Genomic DNA, 12,368 nt, shown 5'->3' on the forward strand with positions numbered 1-12,368 from the left:
CCAGCCTGTACTATCTAATACATCATGTAACTAATACTCCCAGCCTGTATTGCCATCGTTCATGCCTCCACTTTGGCTCCCAGGTGTCAGGAGTGTCCCAGCGCCCCCTCTTTGCCCCCGGCAGCCCAGAGCTCTCCCGGCAGCTGCCCTGTGCCGCTGGTGGAAGAGAGGGGGTCTGAGCGACATCCCATCCCGCTCCGCCGCTGGCACACGGGAGTACAGGCCTGGAAAGAAGAACACGTCTTTATTTTATCCACAACAGCGCGTTACAAAAGCAGGAGAGTAGGGCAGAGCCCTCGTCGTCACGGGGAGTAAAAGAGCCTTCGGCCCCGGAGCGGGGCCCGCGGTCCTGCGGTGGGGAAGGAGCGGGGCGGGGGCGGCTCAGGGCGACGTGGGTTTGTCGGGGTTGTGCATGTGGTACACGTCGCTCTCCTCGTCCTCCGGCACCTGCGGCGCGGCAGAGCCCCCTGAGCCCCCCGGGCCGGGCCGCGGGCCGACAGCGCCATCTCGTGCCCCCCGCCCCGCTCCCGCCCCGGACCCCCCTCACCTCCCAGTAAACCTCGTCCTCGAAGCAGTTCTCGGCGGCGGCGTCCCCCCAGATGGGCAGCTTCAGGATGCCCCCTGGAAGGAGGCGGGCAGGGCGGTGGGCAGGGGGCCGTGATGCCGGGGGGATGCAGGCGGGATGCGTATGGTCCACCCAAGGGGGCAAACGCAGCCCTGGCACGGTGCTCGGTGCCGTCCCCCGCCCCGGGCGCATCCAGCCATGGGCAGGAGCACCTGGATGCCTCCGTTTTAGCCGCAGGCGGGCACAACTCTCTCCTTTGGCTTACCCACAATGGCCCCCCCGACAAACGCCATCAGCAGAGACACCACAATCCCGGCCGCCTGGAACCCTCCTTGGACACTGGGTGTCCTCGTCTGGTACATGCCAGTGAAGTCAAACGCCTTGATGAACCTGCCGAGGTCAGAAACGGCGAGGATTGCTCCTGGCAGGAGATGTGTTGCTCTGCTCCCTCGGGGACTCCTCCCTAGCCCCATCCCTCCCCTGCAACGGACCAGGAGAGTGTTGCAATGACCAAAACACTGCTCGTTTCCTTCTACTCTGGCCCCTGGCAAAGCTTTACCTAGGAGGACCACAAAATATAAACATGCCCCTTGTATTTCAGACCTTCAGCCATACCTGACCCTCCAAAACAATACAGGGGGGAGGGAGGAACACTTCCCTACCCATTGTGGCCCGGAATAATGCCAAGCAGCAAGACTGTGGCTCACTTTTTGAGGCTACGAGAAGAGGCAAGAGATGAGGCTTTTACACTTCAGTAAGTCCAAGACACTTATTGCACCTCATGTTTTTTTAGGGGCAACTGAACAATTAGAAAAGACTTTTAAATGCTCCTTGCTCCCAGCCCAAGGAGCCTCAGGTAAAATGCATTCTCAGAGAAGATTTTCAAGCTGTCTTACCCTTCCTTTCCATATACATCCTCTGTAGCTGCAGCTGCTGTGATGGCCCCCACAATGCCACCAATAAGGCCTGGCATGGCGTGGAGGTTGTGGATGCCACATGTGTCCTGAATGTGCAACCTAGACTCCAAAAAAGGCTGAGGGAGAGGGAAGTAGAGAGAGATCAAGGAGATGAACATGGCACTGGAAAGGATTAGTTCCTTCCACAGAGGATAAGCAGAGAAGGAAGACTGACATTGTGTCCCATTAAAGTGCTAAGGGCTTGTAGACAAAGATGTGAGCCAAGATCAAGATGAAATAATAAAATTTCCTCCAAACACTCTCCTCTTGGGAGTCTGCATCTTCCTGAGCATTTTGGGGCAGTAAATAGAGTCAGAAGTGCATCTCATAAGGGATTCTGGGAAGCAGGAATCCTCAAATGGAAGTGAATCCATTTCTGGTCTCCTCAGCCAGAGCAGGGCTGCAGACCCCTCGAGCAGCACTCACCGTGAAGTAGACATACCCCACTGTGGACACGATGCCAGAGATGGACCCGACAATGAGGGAGCCGTATGGAGTCAGCATCATCTCCGCGCTGGTGCCCACGGCCACGCCGCCCGCCAGCGTGGCGTTCTGGATGTGAACCTGCAGGAGTAACCGCCCTGTCTTGGCATCTCAGGGACATTCTAATTGCTCAGGCATGGTGCAAATGGCAAAGCAGAAGAATCAGCTCTGAAAGTGTCTCCAGAGTAAATATTAGGGCCCATTTTCCTGCTTGGTCGTGAAAAAACAGGAGAAGAGCAGGCAGTTTCTGTCTGTAGCACAGGTGCACATAGACTCCCACTCCCTGTACCACACATGTTCTTTGCATCCACAGATCTGGGTGGGGAGTTGCGATGAGATGGAAATTGTCTCACCCGTGTGTCACGCAAGCTCTGCTGTCACAAAGACATGTCACCCACACACCTAACACGCACAAGTCAGCCCCCCGATTGCTCACGAGCTGCTGCACAGGCCCTGCTTGCTGGAGAGTGCTGCCAAACATGGCTCTGCAACGCACCCAGCTCTGGGCAAAGCAAGTCCAGTTCCCACTGTGACTTGGGTCCACTGCAATGCAGGGCATCACCCCACACCTCAAGCACTGCAAGACACTTTTCCCACTTTTTTATTCAACATAATCTCAGTTTGTGCCTGGATGCTGGTTTCACCATTATGCCCTGAAACCCTGCATCTGTTCTGCAAAGGACAAGTGCCAATCGTTTCCTAGACTCTCAATCAGCCTCATTGCAAGTCCATTGCGGGGCTCTCTGCTCCCAGCTTACCATGTCAAGCTTGCCCTTCTTCTGCAGCATGCTGGAGAAGGCCATGGTGGTGAGGACACAGGCAGCCAGTGAGCAGTATGTGTTAATGGCCGAGCGGTGCTGGGCATCCCCGTGATCAGAAATGGCTGAGTTAAAACTGGGCCAGTACATCCATAGGTACAGGGTACCTGGTGGGATGGGGAGGATGGGACAAGGAAGAGAACAGGAAAAGTGAGAATACAGGGACTGGAAAAAAAAAATCCTCTAAACGTCTTTCTGCACACAGTGAAATTAAATCCTACAGTCCTGCTGCCCCGGAGCTGCACCCCATGTGATGTGACCAGCATCATGAAGGGCTGCCACAGAGAAGGAAAATGCATCCTTGTTTTCCCAAGCACTGTCTCAGCCCATCCACTGATGAAGGGAGCTGAGTAACTCTGAAAGGTGAAAGACCTCTGGGATACAGAGCTCCTCAGCTCCATATCCTGGTTTCATTTTTTCCCAGGGACACAGGAGGAACCAGCTGTCTGCAGCTGAGTGCTCCACATGTAGCAGTGTCCTTGAGATGAGGGCTGACTCACCGATCATAGCAAAGAGGTCGGAGTGGTACACAGAGCCCTGCTTGTCCTTACTCTGCTCCAGGTTGGGTCTGTACAGGATACGTGTCACTGTGAGGCCAAAGTAAGCTCCGAAGGTGTGAATGGTCATGGAACCACCTGCGTCCTTTACCTGCAGCCATGGGGAAACAGAGGTTTGCTTCTGCCATGGTCACTCATTCTGGAGCTGAGGCCTGATTTGCATTGTGACCGACTTGTTTGCCCATTCAACATTTCTGCCTGCACACAGTCATATGGAGAGGTGGACAAAACTGCTCTGGTCCCGCTCTCTGTTCCGCTCACTTGATCCTGTGCACAAGCTTCTGCTTGGAAGGCATTGAGGCAGAGGGGAGTTTCTGACCTGTCCCATTGGCAAGAAGGTTGCAGAGACAGCCAGATTGGCTCCCAGGTGCAGTCTTGTGAGAGTCTGCTTGCTTCCAGCCCTCCAAGCCCTCTTTCAGAGGGCAGGAACCCTGCCTCTGCCAGCAGACATCTCGTCCTCTTTGTCACTTGATTTCCTTCTGCAATACCCATACTCCAGCAGGGAAAACAGACAAGATGGAAAGCTCAGGCACAAAGAGAGTGACTGGTCATTTGTGCTAAGACTCCTTGTCTGCTTTGGGAGCTGTGACAGAGGGACCCAGTGCTCCTGAATTGCCAGGATGGTGTTTAAAATCCCAGAAGATCTCCCTTCTCGGGGAAGTAACACCCGCTGACCCTTTCCTTCATAATCTGCCTAATTTTTCTGCTTGAATTCTTGCATTTTAAATGCTTATGAAGGAACTATAGCTTGGTGGAGCCATAGCAAGGGGAGACAATTTGGAGAGATGCAGAAAGGAAGGAACAGAACCAAGAGGGTACTACCTAAAGCCTTACATGGAGCAGGTTGAGGAGGATGTACTCATTCACTGAAAAGAGCGTGACTTGAAACAAAGTCATGACGAGGAGTTGTATGGGGCTGGTTTTGCCCAGGATGGCCCCAAAGGCAATGCACACAGAGCCCACGCAGAAATCAGCATTGATCAGGCTGGAAAAAGGGAAGGAAAATTGTGGTTTGATAAGGAAATACTCTGTAACTCACCCTCACTCATCCCCAGCTCTAGAGATCCCACCCAAAGGCAAGCAGGGGATTAGGAGACATCCCTGGGTTTTTTCCATTGGCTTTCCTCCCATTCTTACATACTGGCCAGGAAATATGCTTTCCCCCAGGTTATTTAGATAATGTGGATTATACATGTTCTCAGCACTAGCATCCACAGTGCTTGGCTTGGGACTAAGAGGGGATGCTCCTCTCATGTTTTCCTTTGAGCAGTACCACCATAATGACAGGTACCTTTTGGACCAAAAGGTGGAAGGCAAATGGAGATATGTGCAGAGAAGAGGGCAGTTTAGAGACTGATTTGATATAACTGAGGGACAGGTGTTGGCAACTGCTTGGCTCCCATTCCAGCTCTTCCACTGGCCAGTCAAGAGGTGGCATCCCAGAGCCCATCTCCTCCTTACTTCTCCACTCCAATGAGGATCTTTCCATTCTTGAAAGAGTGGAACCATCCTTGCATCAGGAGAGCCCACTGGATTCCAAAGGCAGCAAGGAGGAAATTGAAACCCACAGCTCCAAATCCATAACGCTTGAGGAACGTCATGAGAAAGCCAAAGCCCACAAAGATCATCACATGGACATCCTGGAAAGCTGAGGAGAGGGAAGGGACTGTCAGTTCTGCAAGGAGAGCAGGGCTGCAAGTGCCACTTGCATTTGGTGTTGAAAAGAAACCAACTGCATCATGGGCAGTAGGGAACTCAAGCGACAATGTGTGTTTGTCTCATGTCCTTCTGATCTAAGCCTGAAAATGGCTCAGCTTTCAGAAACTGGCTTTTGGTTAAAAAGACTCAGTCTTGTAAGTAAATGCTTATTAAAAGCTGTGTTCAAGAGAAGACCAGAGGCTAATGGAGTGTACAGAAGAAAACATATTTCTACTCAGATTGTTTCTCCCCTTCCATAAAAGACTTGGAAAATGTCATATGAAATGAACAGTGAAGTTTTGTTAAAACACACGAATGATCATTTTGGGTAGGTCTGTCCAATGCAGGGTCCTGGCAATGGCCCAGAGCAAGGAGAGCACAAGAACAAGGAAAGTTTACAAGTGCATTTTTAAATGCTGCTGAAATCAGTGCCAAAATACCCTTGAGACCAGAAATCCACCTTGTGAGATTTATAGTGCTTAAACCAGAGAGACCCAGTTCTTCCCACTAATGTTCAGACCTGCTCAGTCGAGCCCCTCAGATGCCCTTCCCTGGGGGAAGCCAGACCTGTGTGAACCTCTTGAAAGACCTTCTTGGTGCAGTAAACCTGCTGTACTTCTTAATGCTGCACATTTCTATCAGATAAGCATCGCTTTGCAATTAAGTGAGCTGAAATGCTTGCATACTTACCATGCAAGCCCTCTCACTGCAGGCCACTGTGCCTGTGAATAAACAGGAGACCCAAGGCTGGGATCCCCCACTGGGATCTGTAGAACAGATGAACACACCATTTATGGAGCTACACCAGCAAGCTCTACATTTTGCAGTGCACAAACCATTATAACAAGCAATGTCTGTGCACCTCAGAGAGGGCATAAGCTCAGGGCAAAAAAAATTCAGTGATGGCAAATACACTCTACCCCCAATCCACTCTATCCCAAACCCCCTCTACCCCAGAGTTTGGACAGGCTTAAGTCATGCAGTGCCATGTTAATCTGCTTGTTTTTTAAAATGCCTCCCATGCCTATGAAATCACTCATAAAAAAGGAAGGAGACAAGATCTGCAGCTGGAACTGTTCAGCAGAGGTCACTTCAAATGTACTTTTCCACATGTCCTAAGAACCAGCCTTTCTTACTCTGGTTTTACCATACAGTCCCAAAGACTTTCCCTCTGCAGCTGTATTTATTCTCCCTCTCTCTCTTCTCCAGTGTGAGCAGCACAATACAAAGCTGGAATTATCTGCTGCCATTTGTATTATATATTCATTCTTTCATCCTAAAAGCAGAAATACACAGGTCAGAGTTAAAGCTGCAGACTGTGTACCCTCCAAAACACAGAGGACTCCACTGTGTGTTAGACCCTGTACAAACCCAGGAGGGAGAGTAGGCCTTTCTTCAAACTGCACCCAGTCCAAAACCCTTTTCTAACCCTTGTCTTTGTTTTCCCTTGTGAAGAATAACATTGGCATCACCAAGAGGCAGCCCAGGCACTGCCATGCCCTAAAGGTTTTGTGAGCCTCCTTTTGTGGGAGGACGATTGCCATAACTATCGAACAGAAGTGTTTGGGCTTTGGGAATGTTACCCAGACAAGGAATCTAATTTCTTTTCCCCTAGAGAGCAGATGAGTCACCCATCAGGGAATATCCATGTGTGATTCAAAATGAGAAGGAATTGTCACACTGACTGGACCTGGCTTCCCTCTGCCTGCCTTCCCAACCATCTCTGTCTCAAAGGACATGTCAGGTTGTTACTCCTATCCCTCTGCCACTGCAGACAGATCCTGGGGACAGCAGCAGGCACAGATATGTTGATACAAATAATCCTCAGGTGTTCAACCACCACACTCTCTTCTGAGCAGTGCTGGATGGACACAGGGATCAAAATTCCAGGGCTTGGCCACCTTGCTGTGTTTGCCCATCTTTGCAGAAAGAGACTACTTCTGATTAGATAAGGGATAAAAAACAGCTCTGCTTTTGGGCACGTGAACCTTTCCTTGGGTCTGAAAGAGAAACTTAATTCAAAGCTAAACTGAGCAGTTGCCCATAGACTGATTTAGTTGAGTGAATCTACTCAGCCATTTGAGGGGGATTATTTGGCACTGTGGAGCAGGAGTGGGATATGAGGACAGAAGAAACGTCATGTTCTTAGTTCCTACAAGCTCTTCCTTGGACTCCTGACGTCCTCACAGCACATCAGTGACAAGAGCAGCTCCCAGGCACTGCTGCTGCTTCATGCCAACCTGTGTGGGGCTAGTCCCAAGGGCAGATCTCCAGGGAGAGCCCAGGGCAGCCACAGCCATACACTAACTCGGAGGCTGGCTGAGCAGTGGGTTACTGTAAGCAAATCCTTCTCTGAACTAGCTAATCCTCAGCAGCCACAGGTTGCTATAGCTTCTTTGATTTAGCAGGTGTTTTTAATGGAAATGTTCTAAATAGATGCATGACTCAGGCCTGTTGCTTCCTTGGAAACAATTGCCTACAGAAGCAGCCTGTTCTGAAAGGCTCACAGAGATGACCAGCCCTGTAGATCAAAGCCACCCAAAGGCACTTCCCAGCCAGAAGGGCTTTAACCACCTGAATAATCCCTGTGGCACTACTGTACAGTGACCCAAGAGCCCTGGGAACCTGGTAACTTAGGAAGACTCTGGCATTGAAATGCCAGTCGCTAAAGGGTAATTCGCTAGTGAGGGGGAGGACGTAGGAAAGGGAGGAAGATGTCACAGGATCTCAACAGCCATTCCTCTGTATGCACAGAAAGGCTTGCTCTCATCCAGAGCTGAGGGAGGGGGCAGCAAGCTGAAACTTGCAGGGTGCTGGGAACACGTCAGCCCTATTCCTGGAAAAAAGACGTCACAGTACCCTGCTGACAGAGCCCCAAGAGTGCCTGGAAGGTCACGAGGTTTTTCTCTTGCTCTTTGGTGCACCCCAAACCAACCACAAGGCAAGAGCCCAACTTTCTAGCAATAGGTGGAGAGATTGCCTCTGACAGGCTCTGCCCTAGGACAGAATAGGATGGATGTGATGGGTTGAGATGGGAGGGATCGGTGGGGACTAGCCAGCAGGAGGACTACACTTCCAGAATACTCACATGGGTATCGGAAGTAGAAATCATTCTCCATGTCACTGGTCAGGTTCAGCTCTCGCTTCTCTTCCTCCCAGTGTGCATCAGCTTCGGGGCCGAAGCGCACGAAGACCCCAAAGAGGACAATCATGGCCACCTCCCAGAGGAGGCAGACGAGCGGGAGCCGCCAGCGCATGTACGTGTTCTTCACCATGCCCTGGTGCCTCGGCCTGTCCATCCACAGGGATCTGCAGGGGCCCAGCAGCCCGTGCGAGCCTGTGTCCCTTGTGCCTGGACACTGCCAGGGACATATATAGGTTGGAGAGGGTGAGGTGGGGCCCAGGGAGGTGCCTGTGGCAGGATCACATTTCAGAGCACTGAAGCCTCAGCAGGCTTGTTCCTCTAACCCACCTTCCTCCCTGGGAGGAGGGACAGGACAAGGAACCCTTCCCCCAAGCTGCTCTGAGCACCTCTGAGCCCTGCCTGCACAGGGACAAGTAGAAGATGTGGAGGCCAGTGAGAGTGGGAAGTGGAGCCTGGGCGTCCAGCCCCCTGCTCTGCCCAGTCCCACACCCTGATCCCTGCTGTCCTGAGCACCCTCCCTCCCTGCACTGGGTGGTCCCCTCACCACCCTCCTGGCTCTGCACCCTTCCCCAGCTGCAACTGAGGTGAAGGCAGAGTGCCTTTTGCTTCAGCTCTCAGCTTTTGGAAAAGCAGACCATGGTGCAGCCATAGGAGAAAGAGGAGATATGTGACTAACCAAGATCCTGCATGCACACACAGACATGCAATGGCCCAAGGCTGCCATATAGCTATAAGGATGTTCAAGTGACACATGTTCCTTTATTTCCCAAATTACCCACTTTATCCTCCTGGCAAGACGAACTGTGCTGGGGCTGCATGAAGCAGGGCATTACTGTGAGATGGTGCTGTGGATGGGACTGGAGACCAAAACGTTCCCTCCTCTGGTATGGGGCATCCTTTAATTAACAAACACAAACAAAAAACTCCTTTTTTTCCTACTGTTTTGAACTATGTGCTCTTTCCTCAAAGAGCTAGGCAAGTCCTTCAAACAGATCACAGCTCCTTCCTCTGCCTGCAGATCCCTGGGATGCCTGTCAGTCTTAAAGAGATAAAAGACTGCAGCCCAGGCAAGCTGCCCAAATTTGCTGATGGCATCTAATTGTGGCCCGCAGGCTGAGCAAGCAGCACTGATTTCGGTGTTGATTAGGCAATAATTTGAGTTTATTATTTTTTCTTGTTTGCTTTCTTCTCAAAATGACAGATGGCAGAAAAATGCTGTGGATGGTCTTGAAGTGACTGACGGCCACACAAAACCATTCTCCAATCTCATTTGAACCCCGTGCAGGCAGCAGAGACAGCGTTGTGAAGGAGAGAGAAGCCCATCTGCCTGGCCCTTACCCTGCATGAGCAGAGCTTCGTGTGACTGGGGTCACTTGGTGGGGACACCTAAAGCAATTGGATGTTGCTGTTGTCTGGAGGACGAGCACTCCCTCAAGCGATGCTGCTCAGGGTATGTTTTTGAGTCTCCCATTAAACATGGTTTCTGCAGGGCAGTCTCAGCTGTACACACCAGGAAACAAAAGACTTCCATCTACAAAGAAGCTGAAATCCCTAAACAATACTTGAGCTCTAATTGCTGGAAGCACTGTTGACAGTTGCATGTTCTCCTGCCAACTACGTGGTAGGACCAGTATTCTGCCCTGCCCTAGAGCAGCTCCTAGACACCTTGAGAAATGCAGCAGAGGCACAGAAGAGCATTTTAAAACCCAAGGGTTTTAAACTTGCTAAGGTACTGTAGCCACCAGCAGTTATGCCTTGTGACTACTCTTCAGCAAAACTAACTGCAGAGCTTTTCTAATCCATGGTCTCACTGAAATGGCAGTGTCTCCAGAAAAGCAGCTTGCAAAGCCCTTGCACAGCCCCAGGAGGCAGCAGGTCTGTCCCATCTGCTGTCCCCAGCCACTCTCCCCATGTCTGAAAGCCCAGGACAAAGCTAATGGCTTTTCTGCTGGCCTGATAGTCTCACCTTGCTGCACTGCCTGGCACTGCCGCTCCTTATCGGCCCCCAGATCAGCACTTTGTCACTGCAGTCCCATCAGGGCTGGCATGCTCCACTGGCTGCCCATGCCAGGAGAGCCCATTAAAGGACCAGCTACTCTCCAGGCTCCTTTGCAGGGCCAGGATAACACTGGAAAGGTTGACAGGGCCATGCCAGCACAAGTGCCTGCAGCAATGCAGGCAGAGTGCCTCCAGTGATGGGTTAGACCACCATTGCATCCACCCTACAAGGTACCTAACTGCATGGTAGGACACATGGGGCAGCTTTCATCATGCCCCAGTTACCAATATCCAAATGGTTAAAAGTCCTGTTGGAAACTCCAGGCTGGTGTGAACCAGAGCAGTGTTTGCTGGAGACAAAGCTCGCCTGCTCCACCACAGAATTTGGCACATCATGTCCAGCACCCATAAGAGCTGGAAGCTTTCCCCAGAAAACCATTGAAATGACGTTGGGGGAAAAGGTATGTTTGTCTTTCTGTTGGAGAGACATGGAACTGGATCTGGCAGTGGTCAGGCAGTTGTCTTGGGTGAAGGTTGTACAGTGCTGGTCCCAACTGGGTCTCTCCCACTTTCTAACTTTAATGAGCACTAAAAATATTTGAAAGATGTAGAGACAAAATCTAAATTACACTGAAACCCCTCTCTCTTGCCTGGAGGCCTTGGGGCAGCTTCCCCCTGGAGAGGAAGGAATGGGGACTCCTTGGGTCACTGTGAACTGTCCTGGCAAATCTTATCCCAGCCAATGCTGGGCCAAGGCACTGGCTGGCTCTGAGAGGTGACCATAAAGCTGTGGACCCCAGGGGTTTGGAAGTGCCCAGGGGAAAGCAGCCCTTTTTTCAGCCCCCACGTATCCCTTGGAGAGAAATGCTGGAAGCAGGATAAAATAAAGCAAGACTTTTTTAAGTGAAAAAAAATCCTGTCTGTATCAAAGTGTCAACCAAATGTGAGCCCAGTTTACGAACGATTTTTCTTGTGCCTTCTCCCTCCTCCCAAGATACCACATTTATCAGCAAGTAAATGATTGTCCAGAAAGAACCCAAGGACTGTCTGAGAGAGGCCAGTGTCCTTGGGCAGCAAGCAGAGAGGGCGAATGTCTCTGTGAGCACTTCAAGCACTATGCAAGAAGCAGAGGTGTGAGTGATTCTGGCTGTCGCACTGGGAAACACGGTCACCAGGGCTCAGCCAATATCTGACGGCTTTCCCAAGAGCTGGATGGTCTTCAAGAGCAAATACACCGGAGTGGGCAGGAAAGGAGCAGGAGCTTGAGTAGCTGGCAGCAGTTCCTGTGTTGGAAGCGGCCAGGATTTGCTGGGAAATTCCCCTTTGCCCCAGGCTTGTTTTTGGTCCCAGGTGGACTGTGATAAGGCAGGTTTTGGTCACACTCTGCTAAATGTCCTCAGTGGGCTGCTGGGACAGACACCAGTACCTGGGAAATGGCAGTGAGAGCATAATGGGGTTGGCTCTTCTTCAGGGCTCAAACAGGACAATAATGTATCAACAAGCCACAAGAGGCATCTCATGGGCCAAGAGCAACCCCCAGCGAGGAGGAGGGACCCATGGCTCCCCAGGGAGCCTCCAACCCCAAGACTGCAGGCTGCCCTCCACAATTCCAGTCAGAGAGACCTGTTGTCCTTCCCTTGCTCTTGGTAGCAGGTTAGTCCTGGGTACCTAAGTGGATCCGCTCCTCGTTCCAGCTTGTTAAACCCGCTTGTGCTCAGAGTCACCAGCAAAGCCGAACGGGCCGTTTATTGCCCGCTTGTCTTTGTTGCTTTATAAATACAACTAGCTGCTGGTGACACTGGTTTAGGCTGGGACATTCGAGCTCTGGAGAGAAGGGTGGGGCGGCTCCGGTCTGCAGAGCTTCCTCTGCTGCTACCTTGTGCGATCACACCTGGACCTCCCCACATGTCAGCCCTTGTCCAGGTGCCGTGACCCTACAACTTTCCATAGAACCATCAAGGCTGGAAGAGACCTTTAAGATCATCCAGCTCAACCATCAACCCATCACCATCAGTGCGACCAGCAAACCACATCACCCAGTGCCAGATCCAGACAGGTCTTGAACACTTAGAGGGGCGGTGACTCCGCCACCTTCCTGTGCAACCTATTCCAATGCCTGACCACCCTAAAAAATGATATTTTTTTTTT

The 12,368-nt window shown here is 51.4% G+C and overlaps 2 protein-coding genes across 3 annotated transcripts in view; one reads left to right on the top strand and one right to left on the bottom strand.

Annotated features, from left to right (window-relative positions):
• Window positions 1-225: 225 nt before the first annotated feature.
• Window positions 226-8,379, bottom strand: RHCG (Rh family C glycoprotein). 2 transcript variants are annotated; one of them, XM_029958729.1, is made up of 10 exons: window positions 8,166-8,379; window positions 4,841-5,027; window positions 4,214-4,364; window positions 3,323-3,470; window positions 2,763-2,929; window positions 1,948-2,085; window positions 1,462-1,598; window positions 831-955; window positions 548-621; window positions 226-447 (listed from the first exon to the last, which is right to left on the bottom strand). In XM_029958729.1, the coding sequence occupies exons 1-10, from the start codon at window positions 8,374-8,376 to the stop codon at window positions 382-384; spliced, it is 1,404 nt and encodes a 467-aa protein (XP_029814589.1). In that variant the 5' UTR covers window positions 8,377-8,379; the 3' UTR covers window positions 226-381. The 2 variants fall into 2 exon arrangements, with proteins under 2 accessions (XP_029814589.1, XP_029814590.1); XM_029958730.1 differs by lacking the exons at window positions 226-447; window positions 548-621 and having other exon boundaries at window positions 1,964-2,085.
• A 2,957-nt stretch (window positions 8,380-11,336) lies between these two features.
• Window positions 11,337-12,368, top strand: part of TICRR (TOPBP1 interacting checkpoint and replication regulator) — an 18,715-nt gene continuing 17,683 nt past the window's right edge. Inside the window, exon 1 of the mRNA XM_018069482.3 lies at window positions 11,337-11,353. Within this exon, the coding sequence (XP_017924971.3) occupies window positions 11,337-11,353 (17 nt within the window). The remainder of the gene's footprint in view (window positions 11,354-12,368) is intronic.

Source organism: Manacus vitellinus, unplaced genomic scaffold (genome assembly GCF_001715985.3).
Source record: "Manacus vitellinus isolate BGI_N305 unplaced genomic scaffold, ASM171598v3 scaffold_16_pilon, whole genome shotgun sequence".
Classification (NCBI taxonomy): Eukaryota; Metazoa; Chordata; class Aves; order Passeriformes; family Pipridae; genus Manacus; species Manacus vitellinus.

Coding starts and splice junctions, on each gene's coding strand:
- RHCG (XM_029958729.1), bottom strand. CDS start 8,376: ATGGACAGGCCGAGGCACCAGGGCATGGTGAAGAACACGTACATGCGC. Junction 5,028..8,165: donor TTTCTACTTCCGATACCCAT/GTGAGTATTCTG, acceptor CCCTCTCCTCAG/CTTTCCAGGATGTCCATGTG. Junction 4,365..4,840: donor ATCCTCATTGGAGTGGAGAA/GTAAGGAGGAGA, acceptor CCCTTTTTCCAG/CCTGATCAATGCTGATTTCT.